Genomic DNA, 18,510 nt, shown 5'->3' with positions numbered 1-18,510 from the left:
TGTACGACCTTTCTAATTGTTTTTTTTTCCTAACCCTTTTCAGATTATGTGAACGTGCAATCAACGATGTATTAACCAACTCCGTCCAGAACAAACCTAGAATGTGATAACCGAGTTTTCCGAGCCGCCAATACTCAACAACAGTGCTTCCAGTACGCGCAGTATTAGACTTTAATGTGTTAGATTTTTTATTACATATATTCTTCCATAAGTGTGCAATCGAATCTCTCGAAGAGAGAAACAAAAATCCCCTCAAAAGCAAAAATGTCTTCCTCACCGGACATGCATCAACAGCAGCAACTTGCTCAAAGTGAGCTCAAATCAAACCCTCCAACTCCCCCGCCAGAACTGGCCACTATGACGAACGTCAGCGTGCTAGACCTGCACAAGGACTACTCGGACGCTGGCGGCGATGTCGGTGGCGGTCACCAGACGAAGGTCTACGACAAAGAAACCGGCACGGTCTACGTGTACGGCAATCCAGGCGCTGGTCTCAAACTCAATCCGTCCGGGATGACCACAATCATCCAAACCGGCGGTGGCCACCAGCTGGCATCCCCCGGTCACGAAACAGAGCAAAATCTGCTCCACGCACGGTTGATCCAAGAACAGCACCAACAACAACAACACCACCAGCACCACCACCATCAACAGCAGCATCACATTCAGCAGCAACATCACGATCAACACGAGGATCAACACGTGCAGCAGCGTCTCTCGCCGGGGGATCAGGTAATTGACGGAAGATTGATACCGTCCGGACTGAATGGCGGTGGTGATGTTCAGCAGCAGCAGCAGCACCACCATCAGCAGCAACATCAGTCACTGGGACGGCTGTCCTCGGCGGACGAGGACGATCAATCAGTGCGTATGCTGGACAACGCACACATCCAGCGTCTGCTCGGCAACCAGCAGATCATCAGCCGCGAGATTATTAACGGTGAGTGGACGATGGGAGGTGGGCAGTGGTGCCAGTGTTTTGATTTTTTTTGTTTGCGTTAACAACATTTTAATTTGGAATTTTCAATTGAAAGAAAATCTGATCTTATTTAGTAAAACTTAAACATTATCGCGGGCGTCGATAATTAGAGTTTGCGCCCGCTGATATGACCGCAAGAGAATGGCCGCATGACAGCCGCATAACAAATTTTTGGCTGTTGTCAAAGGTAGCCTTGAGTTTTCAGCTGAATCTTGGAAAATGTTCAACACAAACCATGTCTACAGGCAAACCAAAGCTGAATTTCAGTTCAACTTGCTGATTTCTACACTGCGGTAGTACGGCGGCCATAACTTCCTGTTAGTCGAAGCGAAGTAAAATCGTGATTTTATCTCGCAATAAGCAATACTATGCCTATCAACAATTAACAGATTTTGTCGATTATCTGAGAGGTTTGGAGAATATGAGCGCCTGATAACCGCAGTACAAAGTAAACAAATACAAGTTTATGTGTCTATCCATTAACATTTCAACTCTTAATCCCACAAAAAAGTTGGAACAGTGAATTCAAATCACTGATTCTCGGGCATAACTCAACTAAACGAGACATTTCTTTTTTCTAGTGATTTGTTATTTGTTTGGTCCTAAAGTGGCCAGATTGGTCCAAAAGTGGTTTTGGGGATAATGGATGAGCTCGACTTTGCAAATGATGATCTTTGACATCCATATTGCCTTGTCAAAAATTGTTCAGAAATAATGCCGTAATTTATCTTATTCCGGGTTTCACCGAGTACTGAGAATCGGTCCCAAAGTGGCCAGATTGGTCCAAAAGTGATTTAGGGATCATCGATGAGCTTGATTTTGCAAATGATAATCTTTGACATTGATATTACCTTATCAAAAATTATCCATAAATAATCCCGTAATTTGTCTTATTCCGGGTTTCAACGGAGTGCCGGGAACCGGTCCCAAAGTCACCAGATCTGTCCAAAAGTGGTTTTGGGGATCATGGATGAGCTAAGCTTTGAACATGATGAATTTTGACATCCATATTGCCCTGTCAAAAATGATTCGGAAAAATCCCGTAATTTGCCATTTTCCGGGTTTCACCGGCGTACCGGGAATCGGTCCCAAAGTGGCCAGTTCAGTCCAAAAGCGGTCTTGGGGATCATGGATAACCTTGATTTTGCAAATGATGATCTTTGACATCCATATTGCCCTGTCAAAAATTGTCCTCCAATAATCCCGTAGTTCGGCATATTCCGGGTTTCACCCGAGAATCCGGGACCGGTTCCAAAGTGGCCAGATTGGTAGAGAAATGGTCTTACGATCACGAATGAGCTTGATTTCGAAAATTATGAATTTTGATATGCATGTTGCCTTGACCAAAATATTCCCAATAATGCTCAACAATAGAGCGTAATCCGGGTTTCACCGGAGTACAGGGAATCGGTCCCAATGTGGCCAGATTGGACCAAAAGTGGTTTTGGAGATCATGGATGAGCTTGATTTTGCAAATGAGGTACTTTGACATCGATATTGCCCTGTCAAAAATTGTCCTCCAATAATCCCGTAATTTGAGCTTGATTTTGAAAAATATGAAATTTGATATGCATGTTGCCTTAACCAAAATATTCGCGAAAATGCTGCACAATAGAGCGTAATCCGGGTTTCACCGGAGTACCTGGGACCGGTTCCAAAGTGGCCACATTGGACCAAAAATGGTCTTGAGTAAAATAAATAAGCATTATCTATCATTCTGACATGAATTTGACATAGATTATCATTGAATTTTTATAACTGCATGTAAAACATATAGTAAATAACTTAGGGTAAATGCCTCTATTTTTGATTTTTCAAAAAGCAACATTATCTAGAGATCTTTCCGCATCCTTTGCTGTTTAAATATCGAAAATCCATCCACAGGGAGCCGAGATATAGCTGTTCAAAGTTGAAGTTCCACCTTTTCCTCGAGCATGGGAGTTTAGGTGCTAATGATGCAAAATGACTTCTTTGGGCGTACCGAAGGCTCAAAAAAAGTTTCAGCTGGGTAAAAAATACAAAAGGACAATTCTGGAGTTTTTTTTAAGATCCAATAAACCAAATTTTCAGTTTTTGCTTTTTGGATATTTTTTAATACCCCTGACTCAAGGCGGTTTCAAAAACACCCAAAAAGCAAAAACTGAAAATTTGGTTTATTGGACCTTTTCAAAAAAAAACTCCAGAATTGCTCCATATAATAAACAAATGAAAACAAAAATAACACAGTTTAAGAGATAAATTATTACGATTTCTTTTTTTAAAAATATGTTTTTGTATATTTAAATTGGTTTGCAACCCCTTAATAAGAACCCAATGGTTGTTTTAAATATATTTATGTTAAAATCAAGTTAGTGTTACCTCATTCTCAAGGTTGATAATCGATAAAATTATCGTCGATAATATTAGCGTCTAACGGTAGCGAAATCGTTATCGTTATCATTATTTCGATAATGCTATCAACGATAATCTCAACGTCAACGGATGATAACTCATTTATGAAAACTTTTTGAAGTTTCATATTCATGTTAAATTTTCAATGCTAATGTGATAAATTTCAAAGTATAAACGCACAAATACCGTACAATTTGAAAATACTCAAATTTTCATAATTTAAATAAGTTTTCAGTTTAGATTTTATATTTCTACAAAGTTTTTTCTTCAAAACTAAACGCAGTTCATTACTATAGTTAAAAATAACATAAAAATTGCATAATGTACGTTTAGCTAATAAACCTAATTTTAGCGTAATGCATTGATATTATAAGAATGTATATTTTTTTATCTTTACGAATATGTTTTAAATCATCAATTCAATTAAATCTTAAAATATAAAACATGTTTAAACATTGTTTTGATAAATCATTTAGAATGAAAGTGAAAGAATGAATGTCAAATAAAAGTTTCCCATTAAATAAAAATATGCTTAGGTCTTCTCAAAATTGTTTTATAATTAGTCTCAAGCTGATACGAAATTCCGAATAACTCAGATTTTAAGGAAATAATATAAATATACCGGAATATTCAACTAATAATAAAAGTTGTACCTTGTACTCAAATTTAGTTTTCGGCTTATCAGTCCCAGTAGGAAGTAAAACGAAATTTTGTTTTTTATGCCAAAATTTCGTTTTACTTGCTACTGAAACTGATAAGCCGAAAACTAACCCTGTTAGTTGTACCTTGTAATTATCAGAAAAATTTATGTTTTTCAAAACAACTAAAGTATTTAAAGAAATGATTACAACATCGCTCAAATTGACAGCATTTCCAAAACCTTCAAAAACAATTCTTGACTTTTTGTTTTCCGATCATCGATCCCCGTTTCGTACTGGATTATTCTTGTAAATAAAATGCTCATCATTTAAAAAGGAATTAGTTAACTAAATATAAATATTAAAATGATGCAAATGTATTAAGGTTTTCTTTTTTGATATGACTTTAAAAAGAAAACCGGCTGATTTTACAAAATTTTTGAACAATTTTCTACCAATAGTAGGAAAAACTAGAATCTATTTTTGAATTTTTGAGTTTCATTGAAACAGGTTTCAAAAATATCGTCAAATTTTAAGGCTTATCCAGTAGAACAATCTGTACAGTGATTGAGGAGATTTTTTATTTATTTTTAAAGTCGGGTGTTATTTTATTTTCATGATTTTATTCATTTTAGTCGAGTATTTCTTAACGTTTTCAAGATAAAATATTATTCTGATTAATTTAAAGCATTTTCACTTTTGTATAATTTTTTTCATAATTTGATCATTATTTTATTTAATGTTTTCAAACTTCTAAACACGAACTATAAAATGGAATTCAAATAAGAAACATAGTGACTTCATGGTCATTCCGAAATTGAAAATATGAGTTTTCGGCTCAATTTATTTTTTTTAAATTAAAAACATTAAAAAAGATTGAATACAAGGTTTAACAATAAAATATTTAGAATGCTTATATTAATATTAAATAGATCGATTGTGTGTCTCCGAGGCAATTAAAATATGCTTTGTTTGTTCTAGAAGATTTTGTTCGTCGCACTAACGACATTTATTAATGACAACACAACACAATTTTTAAAATGAACATATTTTAAATTTCCTACCAACACTGTTTTCGAACATTGAAATAAATAATTTAAAATTGATTTTAAAAATATTGGAACACATTAGTTAGTAGTATCTGACTACACCTACAGCTAAAACACTCTGATTTATATGATTCTAAACGTCGACTAATCGCCGAACTAATTAACCTATTCTAACTCTGGCACTCCTCTTCCGCCCAGGTGAGCACCACATCATCACGCGCAACGAGAACGGCGAAACGATCCTGACTCGCATCGTGAACGCCCCGGCCGCCCCGGACCCCAACCCGGCCGATCAATTAATCAGCAAGCTCCCGTCGGACGGCGGCCTGTACGGTGGTGGTGACCACCAGGCCCCTCCCACCCCGACGACCACGACCGCCGACGGGCTGCCCACGACCGTGCTCCAGTACGAGAAGGACATCAATCAGCAGCCCAAACAGCTCGTCTATTCCGTCGGAGGGGGTGAGCCTAAAAACGTCATTTACGGCGACCCGAAGGCTTCGATGCCGCAGCAACAGCAGCAGCAGCAGCACTTTGAACCGACCTTAAGTCAGCAGGATCCGTCCGGGGCTGACCCGAAGCCGCAGATTGATTACGTGTACAATGATGGGAACAAAACGGTCATCTACACGGATCAGAAGGGCCTGGAGAGTTTGTACGCCAATGCGGCCGCTGGCGGGGATTTGGGCCTGATGGAGGGAACGCAGATTGTGGTCCACGGAAATGTGCAGTACACTCAGCAGCAGCAGCCGGATGGAACGATGGTGTATGTGGTGGCGTCGACGGGAGCGGGAGCGGGTTCGGTTGGAGGGGACATGAATCCGGATGATCTTGGGGCGGCGCAGCAGATTCAGCAAAGGTGAGTGGTTTTGACTTTATTAATTTTTTATTTGAAATTTTGATGACAAATAATTTAATTGATCCGTTATTTTTGAAGTCTAAGAACTATTCAAAATTTGTTTCAACTGTGTTTATCAAAGAACGATGTTGAAACGCAATTTGTGTATTTTTTTTTCAATGCTCGTATTTAGTTAATTAACTTGAACAGGTATTTGATAACAAATACTTAATTTTGAAATAAATATTTTTTTCATGTTTCCAATTTAACTATTCCCAAATTAGAGTATATTTTATCAAAATAAAATGATTCTTGTAATTTAAATTTTTAAAAGACACTTGTTTTGAGAGCGTCAAATTTCCTGTCCCGAGAAAAAAAAAACTCTAGGGAACTCTCTGTTATAAATTTCCCGGGAATTTCCGAAATTTTCTGAAGTTCTTAACTTTTTAGATCAATTTCTTTATAGTGTACTGAAAAAATAAATAAATAATAAAAATTGAATTTATTTTGTTCAATTGAATTTACTGTTTATATAGAATCATTCGGAAAATTTTATTATTATTTTTTTTATTTATCAAGATTTATGTGTGAAGCAACTAGAAATAGAACTTTTACAATATTGATGAGCTTTTTATAAAATCATTAGTGTTATTTCATTTAAAAAAAAACAAAAAAAAAATTTTCGGGTGTTTTGTTTACTATGATCATATTGGATAAAAATTTGATTGTTATCATTAAATATTTCAAATAGAATTGTGCAAGAAGAATTAGTTCACTTCTTTTAATAATACTCAAGAAATTACAGTTTGAGCTAAAAACATATGGAGTACAAGCGTTAGAGGACTTAATATGAAAAAAATAATGAATATGAAAAAATAAATTATATGATTGTGGAGTAAGGATTTATTTTACTCACAGTCGAAACACCTTGATTAAAAAATGCTTCTCATCAAAATAAATACCTGAGATCTTTTTTTGATTTATTGTACAATTTGAGCTTATAAAATCAGAAAAAAAATATTTTCTTGATGTTGCTCATTTTTACATGCAATCAAGCTATTAATTAATCTTTACACTTATTTTAGCCATTTAAGTTGCTATCCTATACAGTTTTGTTACAAAATATTAATCAGACTCAAGATCAGAATAATTTTCAATAAATTCAAATTTTCCCGGTAACTCCCGGGAAATTGAACGCTCTACTTGTTTTTCATTATTCAACAACAGTTCAAATCAAATTAATCGCTCTACAGCATTGCCTTGGCGTTCTCGATTGCGAGATTCCTACTCAAAACTAGGAGTCCGAAGGCTTGATTGTTGAGGTAATTGCAAACCTCTTTTTACACCTTAGCTTCCATCCACCTCGGGATTCGAACTGACGACCTTTGGATTGTTAGTCCAACTGCCTACCAGCGACTCCACCGAGACAGGACCCAGGGAGACGACTCCTACACCTGGACTGAGCTAACGACCTAACCTTTGTAGGTTAGTCCGGGGCCAACATTTACTTCCCGTCCGACGGAAGGCGTGATCAGACAAATCTCGTCTCGAAAAATGCCACCGGGACCTTCTGGGATCGAACCCAGGCCGACTGGGTGAGAAGCAACCACGCTTTCCCCTACACCACGCGCCCCTAATTTTCAAATATTTGCCAAAATATCAAAATAGTTTTGGAATTCGATAAAAATTAAAAATTTAATTGTAGAGTATTTTTGAAAGGCCTTGCTTGTATTTATTGAAGTTTATGTCCCTCAACTTTGACTGTAAACAAAATAAAAATTGAGGAAAATGAACCATGGATTCAACATTTCCGTGAAAATTTACACCAGTCTTATAGTTTTGCAATCGTGCAAATCAGTTGATAAGATTCTATTTCAATTAAATTTTTAAGTTTGTTAAATTATTAACTTATAATTAAAGCTCAACATTTTCGAAAATAAATGTTTGCAGATACTTATGCTTTCATGAAAAATAAAATCACATTTAGTGAAATATATACTTTTTACTTTTTATATTTCATTCACTCGAAATCGGGCCGTTAATTCATTAGCAAACAAATATGTTTTTTTTCTGAAAACTTTAATGAAAATAGAAGTCTAATCAACTGAAATCAATTCAAAATGTACTTTCCTGAGTTCGAATTGATGTTTATCATGTCTTGGCTTGATCAAAAATGTTTAGAATTTCTGTGAAATTCTGATACACAGTACCGCAAAAAGTTATTTTTTTCGTGAAAAGAAAAATTTGTCGTTTTTAGAAAAACTAAGGATTGCAAAACAACTGGGCTGGTTTAAAATGCAGTTTAATAACCTTTTTGCATTCAAATGTTATTACAATGGCTTGTAATTTAAATTTTTATTATTTTTTTGTTTTCTTTTCACCCTCGACTTTGACATAATCATAAAAAAATGCAACGGCCTAAACATGAATAAAACATATCATAAATCAATTTTAAGGAAATTGTTTTAATATTTCTAAACTGACTTAGGCAAAAGTCATGCGCAACTTTGTATGTATGTTTTTTGTATGAATTTCTTAATTACGACTAACATTTCAAAATGGCTTAAATCTTATTTTTAAACCATTTTAAAATGTCGTAATTTTTTAAATCCTGAAATTTTTTTTAAAAAACTTTTCAAAACTTATTTTTTTCAAAAATTAAAAAAAACACGTTGTAAGGGGATAAGTTTGTCTAAAACGAACAATAAAAAACGGGGATTTTCTTTTACGTGTATTCATTGTTATTTGTTGAAAAGTTCTAATCATAACATACAAGTTTTCCGAAGATACCAAATCGATAGCAAAATATCTCCTACAGTTATGTTAAGAGTTTTTGAACTTAAGCACAAAAGTGGCAGCTTTTATGTTTGTATGCAGACTTGTATGAAGAAATCAATGATGCTAAATGGCTTATTTGTAAATTGATGGACAGAGATTCATCCAATTAAAAAAATGATAAATCGTTTTCAGATGCTTTATTTTTAACCTAATTGATTGCATTCACTTCCTGAAACATAAATTATTATTATTTTCCATCATTTAAACTCTTTATTAGTGGAAAAGTTTAGATTATCTAAAATAAATCAGTTTGAAAATAAATAGATTGCATAAATAATAAAATGACAGTATGTTGTTGAAATTTACCCGTAATTATAAATTTTCAGTTTAAAAACATTGGGTACCGTTAATCGTGGTGACATTGAAAGGATTTCAATCTATTAAAAAAAATAGTTTCGGTGTAAATTCTTATTTTGAATTCCTGGTGACTTTGATAGACATTTTTTTTTTGTTTTGTTTAAATCTGATTTAAATATTCAAATTTTATTTTTACGTGAAATGTATCATCGTTTAGGTTGCTGATTTAGGTTTTAAGAAGAAAAATTAATGTTAACTAAGTTCATACGCTTTTTTAACAAAAAAACATTTAAATGTTAGGTAAAATTGCTAAAAAGTCACAATTTTGTCCGAAATTTGTAAAAACTAGATTTTTTTTAAATAAAATTATCGACTAATATTCCATTTTAAACTGATTTCGAAGCACGAATAAAAAGTTTTCACTTTTTTCTTCTCAAACCACTCCGTTTTACAGTAGTTAAAAATCATTAAAAGCTAAACTCGTAAAAAATAGTGCATTTTGACAGAAAAAAATCGAAAGTTTCAGATTTTGGTTTAAAAAAGAAAATAAATTTGTTTTAATTTTACTAAACATGTCTTTCGCTGCTGACTTATTTTTTAAAGTGAATCCTTATCAGCAAGCTTCCCTGCACCGTGCGGTACACGCGGTTCGCTTGCACCTCGGGTTTGCTTTGCGCCTGCTTTGTTCGGTTTACACCCGTACCCGACTCACACGAACCGAGGGTATTTTGGTTCATCGTACCAGCGCACCACGACACTCTCGGTTTGCCGCGTCGGTTTTGTGTCTGGCACTCACCCATGGCATGAACTCGGTATATGAGCCAAGGTGCTTCACTCGTTACGAGCCGAGGTACGTGTCGTGGTACGCGCTGGTGGTACAAAACGGGTTCAATACCACGACACGTACCACGGCACGCTGGATTCATGCCATGGGTGAGTGCCAGACACAAAACCGATGGGGCGAGCCGAGAGTGTCGTGGTGCGCGTACGATGTACCAAGATACCAATACATAAATGGGTTCAGGCACGTACCGAAGCTAGAAAACCAAACCCGCGGTGTGCGTTGGCACTGGCGCATGGGAAGCTTGCTTATCAGAGAGGCACAAACCAAGCACTCTTGTGTCAACACACTGTTTAAGTTTACTCATTAGAGCAATGCCCCTTAAATGATTCCTACCAAAACACAAACAAAAACCATCTTCGGTCATAAGTTTCCCTTCAGCTTTCCTCATTTCCTTTTCTGCTCTTTTTTTCCATTTCGTTCACATCCTGGAAAATTGTCTTCACCAGTCAGTGCTGCGTTCTTCGTGCCAGGAATTCCGCGATCTTGGCGATTCCTGAAATTAAATCCCATTTTATGTAGCGAATAAATTTGCTGCGCGATCCCTTCCATCACCGCAGCCTGCACACTGGTCTTCAAGGTGGTCAAAATTTTATTAGGTTTTTGATTTCGTTTCTATAAAGTTAATTTAAAATCAAGTTTGTAAAATCTTTGACGGGTTTTAATGAATTTTAAATCAAGTCCTTTGTTGAAATGTTTCTTTTTTGTTATGGTGTAATTTCTCCAATTATCCCACTGTCCATCCCCGGGGAGAGGATCCTCCATCTGTTCCGTTCGCCGTCCGAGGACAACAATCTCGCGCCGTGAATCGAAAATGAACGCAAGGAACGCACATAAATTAAAAGCCCCATCCAGTTGGCCGGGGAACTGCACCCCAGAGAGCGACCGAGCCTCCAGGAAAACGGTCCGGTCAGATCTTGGACCGCGAAGTGCGTCGCGGAAATTAAATTACCATCGAATTAGTATGCGCAAGACAATGGTTATTATGAGAACGTTAACGGCCGAAACGGTGCATGAATGTTTAATGATCCCCTGACGAGGTCTAGAGTATCGATCATCGAGGACCTTTTTTGCGCGTAACGGACAATTGCAGATGCACAGATGAGGGAGCCTGAGAAGAATGATAAATTACAAGCGGGCACAACATTGTCACCACAGCTTCTGAGGTTTCTGTGCTGACTCTTGAGTCTTGAGTCTTGAGTCTTGAGTCTTGAGTCTTGAGTCTTGAGTCTTGAGTCTTGAGTCTTGAGTCTTGAGTCTTGAGTCTTGAGTCTTGAGTCTTGAGTCTTGAGTCTTGAGTCTTGAGTCTTGAGTCTTGAGTCTTGAGTCTTGAGTCTTGAGTCTTGAGTCTTGAGTCTTGAGTCTTGAGTCTTGAGTCTTGAGTCTTGAGTCTTGAGTCTTGAGTCTTGAGTCTTGAGTCTTGAGTCTTGAGTCTTGAGTCTTGAGTCTTGAGTCTTGAGTCTTGAGTCTTGAGTCTTGAGTCTTGAGTCTTGAGTCTTGAGTCTTGAGTCTTGAGTCTTGAGTCTTCAGTCTTCTGTAACGTCTTGTCTCAATCTTGTTAAACTTTCACTTTGTAATTTATTGTTGAAAAACTGAAACCAACAAATTAAACCACAATCACCCAAAGTCAACTTTCGACTTTAATGAAAAATTACACAAAAACTCACGAAAGTCAGGGTCCTCGCCGTTATCCTGATGGCAATCACCACCACCGACTTAAGGAGTGAATAATCCTTTCACTTTGACCTCTGTGCACCACGTTTCGTAGAGCTAAGACTCAGCACCGTTAAGCACAGTGCCATCATTCATGATAATTTAATGCACATCCACTCGAAGAATTGATAGACTCTTCCGCAGCGCACATTTTCCAAAGGGGAAACCAACCTCTGCAGGATTTATGGCACGGTTCGCATGTTTGTTTCTCAGCAGATTTGCAGCATAAGTATTCCGGTACTGCCCTCGAAGGGAAAGGAGACGGTTAAGAAGCTCACATGGGAGGGCCCCGTAAATGAATGCATTTGGTGCGTAATGTTCTTTGGCTCGTTCGATAACAAATGGGATTCGATTTATCAACGTGCTTATTAAGGGGAACAGTCACGAGAGTGACTGTGGGATTATGGGTTGCGTTGGGAAGATCCTCTTCAGAGGATTTCGATAAACTCGATGAATATCCCTGAAAATTAAAATCCATTTTTTTTCACAAATTTCTTAAAATAAATTCCTAAGATTGTTGAAAGTTTCAACCAGCAAAGTACGCACTAAATTTATTCATCGACGTCAATTCATCACCCATTCGCAACCTAAAAACGTCCAAGTTCCGATGATCGATCGGGATCGCGAACCATTATAGGTATCTGTTCGCACCTTAATGGGCTCTTTCTTCGCCCATTCTGCGCAAAAAGCAGTTCAGCAAACACAAATTTCTGAGCGCTCTGCGAAGACTGAAACTCCCATAAATCAATTGTCACACATTCACACAAACACACAGCAAAACCCCGGCTCAAACGACCCCGGGAGAATGATTGAAAATGTGCCATGTCCTAATAATTTAAATTTATTGCCCCGTGCAATCGACGACCGACCGGCGCACAGGTTATACCGGGGTCCAAAATGGTTCAGCATCCGTCCGTTCGTTACCGGCTGACTACTTGTGTCTGCTGCTGCGGTGATTTCATCTCTTTATAATATGGTGCTGCCGCCAATATAGGCTTCATAAATTACGGAAGCTTCGAAGAGCGCGCTTTCTAAAACACGTGTGATTTTTTTGCAAGCGTAAAATATGTCACTATAGACTGGTTCAAATTTGCATTGTGTGCCATAATCAGACTCACACAAATTGGCAAAATAAATTTGCCGAAGATTTTGGGTCGATTAGACTTCATCCAAACTTAACCAAAATAAAATGAAATATATGTCAATGCTAATTTCACCTTTTTTTAAATATGATATTTTCATGAGTTGTTGTCTTGATTATTACCGTGATCTTTCGAATTTAAGATAATAAATTCCACATCATATTTAAGAAATCAGATTTATTCAATGTTGATCTCCTTTCTTTAAAAAAAACAATAGGGGACCAAAATCAATGCAGAGTTAGTCTCTAGAATCCAGCAATTTCATTTCGAGATTTTTGATTATGTATTCTAAGTTTTTTTGTCAAAATATGTAATAAAAAAACGCATTGCCTTATTTTTTAAGTTACTTTTTTATCAGTTAAAACTGAATCCGGAATATTTTTTTTTTAATTTTCGATATTTTTGAGGGGACTAGAAATGGCACCTTTAATGCTTAAGGATGGTGCAAAATCTGGCACCGGAGGCATTTTTGTAAAACAATCTAAAGTTTTCTCAACATAGAATTTCCAAAATCATTTTTAGATGCAAAATCAAATTTGCAATATTGGATAAGTACAAGCAAAAAAAAGTTAAATTTTGGAATGTTGAAAATTTGGTAGGTTGAATAATAATTCTTTTTTGAGTTATATTACCAAAAAAATTTTTAAATGTGAACCTGTGAAATGTGCAAATTTATCATTTTCTGATGCAATATTACACATTTTTTGTGACACGAAATCTGTCACCATTTCCTGATGAATATTACCATAATTTTTTTCTGTACCGTTTCCAAGCTATAATAGGCGTTTCGAGGGATTTTTTCGAAATTGTTCAGTGTGCAAATAAATAGTTTCTAATGAAGGACCCCTGCAAACAATATTTCTGAAAAACTCGAATTTCATTGGAAATAAATGAAACCTGTGAAATTTTCCGTTAAACTCTGTGAAAATTATTTCAAAACTAGAAAATTGTGCTACATATCGTCAGCTGTGTGCTATCTTGTGACATAGACCATTTTGGTCGAAAATGAGTTAATGATGACGTTTTGCTATACACTACAAGATGCTTTAACCCGATTTAGGAAACTCGCTTCCGTTTCCCGGATATCGCAATACACACTTGTGACATAGACCATTTTATCATCAAAATGATCGTGCACACTTGTGACACGTCATACATGTTGTTGGAAAATGTGGAAAATTTGTCTTGTTTTTCACAAATTTATGTACACACATACTTTCTAAAGGCAATGCAACCTTTTGTTTTTGAAAATATACTGATTTAGTCGGTTAAACTATTGATTTAAGCCTATTTTAGTTTGGAGTCAGATTTGCGATTCCTTTCCGTAGGGTCGTAGAATTTTCGCGTCCGCCGTCGGTGTGTTTTTTCGTTTTTTTGGCGTGCGTGTGTGCGTGTGAAGGTGCGGCTGGCTTTGGCTGTCTCGATGACAGTTGAGCCAGTCAGATTTGCGATTCCTTTCCGTAGGGTCGTAGAATTTTCGCGTCCGCCGTCGGTGTGTTTTTCGTTTTTGGCGTGCGTGTGTGCGTGTGAAGGTGCGGCTGGCTTTGGCTGTCTCGATGACAGTTGAGCCAGTCAGATTTGCGATTCCTTTCCGTAGGGTCGTAGAATTTTCGCGTCCGCCGTCGGTGTGTTTTTCGTTTTTTGGCGTGCGTGTGTGCGTGTGAAGGTGCGGCTGGCTTTGGCTGTCTCGATGACAGTTGAGCCAGTCAGATTTGCGATTCCTTTCCGTAGGGTCGGAGAATTTTCGCGTCCGCCGTCGGTGTGTTTTTTCGTTTTTTGGCGTGCGTGTGTGCGTGTGAAGGTGCGGCTGGCTTTGGCTGTCTCGATGACAGTTGAGCCAGTCAGATTTGCGATTCCTTTCCGTAGGGTCGTAGAATTTTCGCGTCCGCCGTCGGTGTGTTTTTCGTTTTTGGCGTGCGTGTGTGCGTGTGAAGGTGCGGCTGGCTTTGGCTGTCTCGATGACAGTTGAGCCAGTCAGATTTGCGATTCCTTTCCGTAGGGTCGTAGAATTTTCGCGTCCGCCGTCGGTGTGTTTTTCGTTTTTGGCGTGCGTGTGTGCGTGTGAAGGTGCGGCTGGCTTTGGCTGTCCCGATGACAGCTAGCCAGTTTGATTTGACCCTATCAACACCCTATCATACCATTTCAGCTCGATACACATCGAAACTCGTCGTTCGCACCGTTAATCAGTACCTCACTAAACATCAATCGTTTAAAACTCGTAAAATCATCTCAAGTTAAAAGTTACATTGTTTAATCCTTCATTCTTTAATTACAAATGATTTTGGTTCTATCTTTCCACAGCCGGCTGTCTAAGACTAGACCATTTCATTTAAAATTTAACAACCGATAAACGGGAAATGTCTCATCCGCAGCATCCGATTGTTTGCCTTGAGAATAATATATAACATCTTTCAACAAACACTATGATTTTGGGTCGCATCATCATCTTCAATGATGAATCCTGACCAAACAACCTATCCTACTAACAAGTTTTCAGGTTCCTGGCGCTCGTGGGGTGTAAGCACAGAGTAAATCAGCTGCCCTAGTAGCAACCTGCGCTAACTAACATTCCCGTCCCTTAAAATCGAGGTCTACAAACTGACATGGCGGGCGCCGTTGGTGGCCAATGACTGTTACCTATTCGCAACTGATCTAGCTTTAGCAATCATGGTGTTTTATCTTTTCAGCGCATTCATACATGCTGTTGATAAGGGAAACACCACTAGATCGTCGAAGCCTATAATCAGTAGTGCTGAAAGGATATTATGGTTCTGTTCAGCAACGGAGGGGCAACCATGGGTGATCTCTCATGCTCATGCTCATGCTCATGCTAAACTATTGATTTAAGCCTATTTTAGTTTGTATGGGAATTCAGTGCACACTTGTGACACGTAGTACAATTTTACTTTCGAAACACACTTGTGACACGTGCTTTTCAGATTTTTGTTTACATTATTTACTGTATCTTTTAACTGGTGTAACCAAATTAGTTGAAACTTGGAGCGTTTGTTAAGCGATAGTATACGAACCGATTGCTTCAAAAAGTTTGGCTCTATCATTCATAGTTTTGAAATTATTAACCAACAAACTTTAAAAATCGATTTTCTCGAAAAGTACTAAATGGTCGTTGTCACAAGATAGCACACAACTGACGATATGTTAACATGTATAAAATAAGTGTTTCAAAATGTTACACTTGATTTTTTAGTATTTAAAAAATTTATCATTTTTTTAAGAGTGAAACTTAAACCAATAGTTTTCGAGATATGATGAGGGCTAATTTTAAGACACTAAGAAAAAATCATTTCCCTCAAATTCAAACTTTGAAGGGCTTTATTTCAACAACCAACGTCTGATTAACAAATCAAAAAGTTCCTTGATGATTGCCTTTTTTAGTCCCTTGAAACACATCAACAAATAAAAAATATGTTTTTTTAACAAAAAATTAATAGATAAAAAGTCAAATAAGATTATTTTTCCAGGTACCGTAAACCGGGGTGACTTTGATAGGATTCCAATTCATTTTTGGAATATTTTCTAATTGGTAAGTTTTTTCTGTGGAATTGAGGAATAGTCAGAATTTTGCATGTTTCGTTAAAACTAGTTATAAAATTATTTAATAACAAGCCTTACCCGACAAAGTTTGTTCTGCCTTTTTTCGTTTGTTGACGTTTTTTGATTTTTTGCTTATTCAGCCTCCTGAAAAAAAAAAGTTGATCGTCGTTGATCATGGTCGTTCATCGTTACCCGCGACAGACACGGACGACGAAACAAAGAGAAACGCAAAAAGTAACTTTTTCAAAACTTTTTTTCGTAAAGTCGCGATAACTCGTGATGTTTATAAGCAAACCCCTTATGTCAATATATCAAAATTTTTGTAATTGTCTGCTCTACAACTTTGTAGAACATTGCTACACTCTAAAAAATAACCCTTCAAAGTTAGAAAAAAACACGAAATTTTAAAATGAAAAATTTTGTTCTAAATGAAAAAATGACCCTTCTGGGTCAATGTAGATTCGAAAAGTACATTAAATTTCCCATAAAATGACATGTTCCAATTTTTTTTACGGTCGAGTAACGTAAAATGGGAGAATTTTTAAAACTTTTTTAGTGTTTTTTTCGATGAAAATACGTTTTTTCGGAATTCTGAGTACGCCATCCAATCGGGCGTCCATTTTTACATAAAAGTCCCTTTGACACCAAATTTCTATCTCATCACCGTTTCAGGCTGCAAATTATTGAAAAATACCTCTTTTTTCGCATGTTCAAAAATAGAAGGGGTCGTACCGCCCCTCCGTCACGAGATATCAAAAAACGGACCTCGGATTCGTGATCAGGGACAAAAGTTACCCCTTAGGACGAAGTTTCACGCAAATCGAAGAGGGGTCGGGGCAACTTTTCCCGATTTCGTGTGAGTTGGTAGAGAATTACCCATTTATTTTTAAACAAACTTATTTTACCTTCTCCTAGTGAAAAATCGTCCAAAGAATCCGAAAATGCATTCCGTTTTCTGATTCAAAATCGTGTTCGTTGAGAAAATCATGACACTTTGAGAAGATTATAATAATGCTATAAGAACGTTTCAAAGTTTTATGAAAAGATCTTCTTTGTTTCTTTTGACATAGGGAATGCATGGACAATAAAACAAGAAAAATATAAAAAGTTTTATAATCTTAAAAGATACCCTCTGACTTAATTCTTTAGGTAAAAGTAAGTAACTGTGACAAATCAGTTAAGGGTTAAGGCTCTTTCTTGCTAAGTTCAAAATTCCACCAAAAGGTGTTGTTAAATGTATCGGATCATTGTTAATTGTGAAATGTAAAATTTTATGACAAACAACTTTGTCGAAGACCGCAAAACAATCCAAGTTAACTCTGACGAGGTATTTTCAAAAACGTGATTATGATTGGTTTTTTTGCCAACTTCAACGATCTATTGGAACCCTTTAATTTTAACCGATTTTCCTCAAAATTACTAGAAAATTACTTATTTTTGCTTAAAGAATCGAATTAGAAGGTATCACTGATGACAATGTGTTATCCAAATAAAATAAAAGAATAGTAAATTTGTGAAAACGTTTTATTTCTTTTTATTTAGGACGCATTTTTTTTTCAGAAGATCATTAATAAAGAGTTCATCAATTTTTTATTTGGTATAATAAGTCAAATAAAAACAGATTTTCCATGCAGTTTATTTTTTGAGATGTTCAACTTTTTGCGTAGTCTTATCATGAAAAAAATTCTAGTTTTAAAAACATAAAAAAGCTAACATTGCCCATTGAACCAGTCTAAAAGGCATGATCTGAATTGTGTAGAACAGATCGTAAATATGTGAGAGTTAGCATAATTTACTACTGGTAATGTGCAGTAACGTTGGTGAATATAATAATATATGACACCTACAAGGGGAACGGCTTGTATTTCCATCGAACACCTTATGTTTACTTAGCAGTCGGGCATACACGTTACTCTCAATATATTATGCTGATCAAACGTGATTTTTCTATTGAGGAACGATTGTGTTCAAGAACTATCGATATTTGACTTCAGTTCAAATAAAACATTTTTTATTTGAAAATGAGTTTAGGTTCGGAAAACTACCAACTATTGTCAACAAGTCCGTTCACCGTAACGCATAACCCTAGCTAAACTTTGTACGCAAACTTCCACAACACAACAACTTCAGTCAACAATCTAAAAATACCAATCGAAACCACCGCCCGCACGCGGGAGGGAGATTGCCCCGAGGGGAGAGTTCCGGAATTACAGTTAGTCAGGTACCTCA

The 18,510-nt window shown here is 36.6% G+C and overlaps 1 protein-coding gene across 3 annotated transcripts in view; it reads left to right on the top strand.

The window, feature by feature from the left end:
• The window catches only part of LOC6036201 (protein grainyhead), a 318,505-nt gene that overhangs the window by 68,501 nt on the left and 231,494 nt on the right, over nucleotides 1-18,510 (top strand). For all 3 annotated transcript variants that reach the window (XM_038264090.1, XM_038264091.1, XM_038264089.1), the window contains exons 3-4: nucleotides 44-940; nucleotides 5,256-5,916. In XM_038264090.1, coding sequence (XP_038120018.1) covers nucleotides 265-940; nucleotides 5,256-5,916 — 1,337 coding nt within the window. In that variant the 5' untranslated portion in view covers nucleotides 44-264. The remainder of the gene's footprint in view (nucleotides 1-43; nucleotides 941-5,255; nucleotides 5,917-18,510) is intronic.

The sequence above is a fragment of the Culex quinquefasciatus genome, chromosome 3 (assembly GCF_015732765.1).
Source record: "Culex quinquefasciatus strain JHB chromosome 3, VPISU_Cqui_1.0_pri_paternal, whole genome shotgun sequence".
Lineage (NCBI taxonomy): Eukaryota > Metazoa > Arthropoda > Insecta > Diptera > Culicidae > Culex > Culex quinquefasciatus.
Note: the sequence above shows the minus strand (reverse complement) of the source record. Positions and strands in the feature narration are given on the sequence as shown.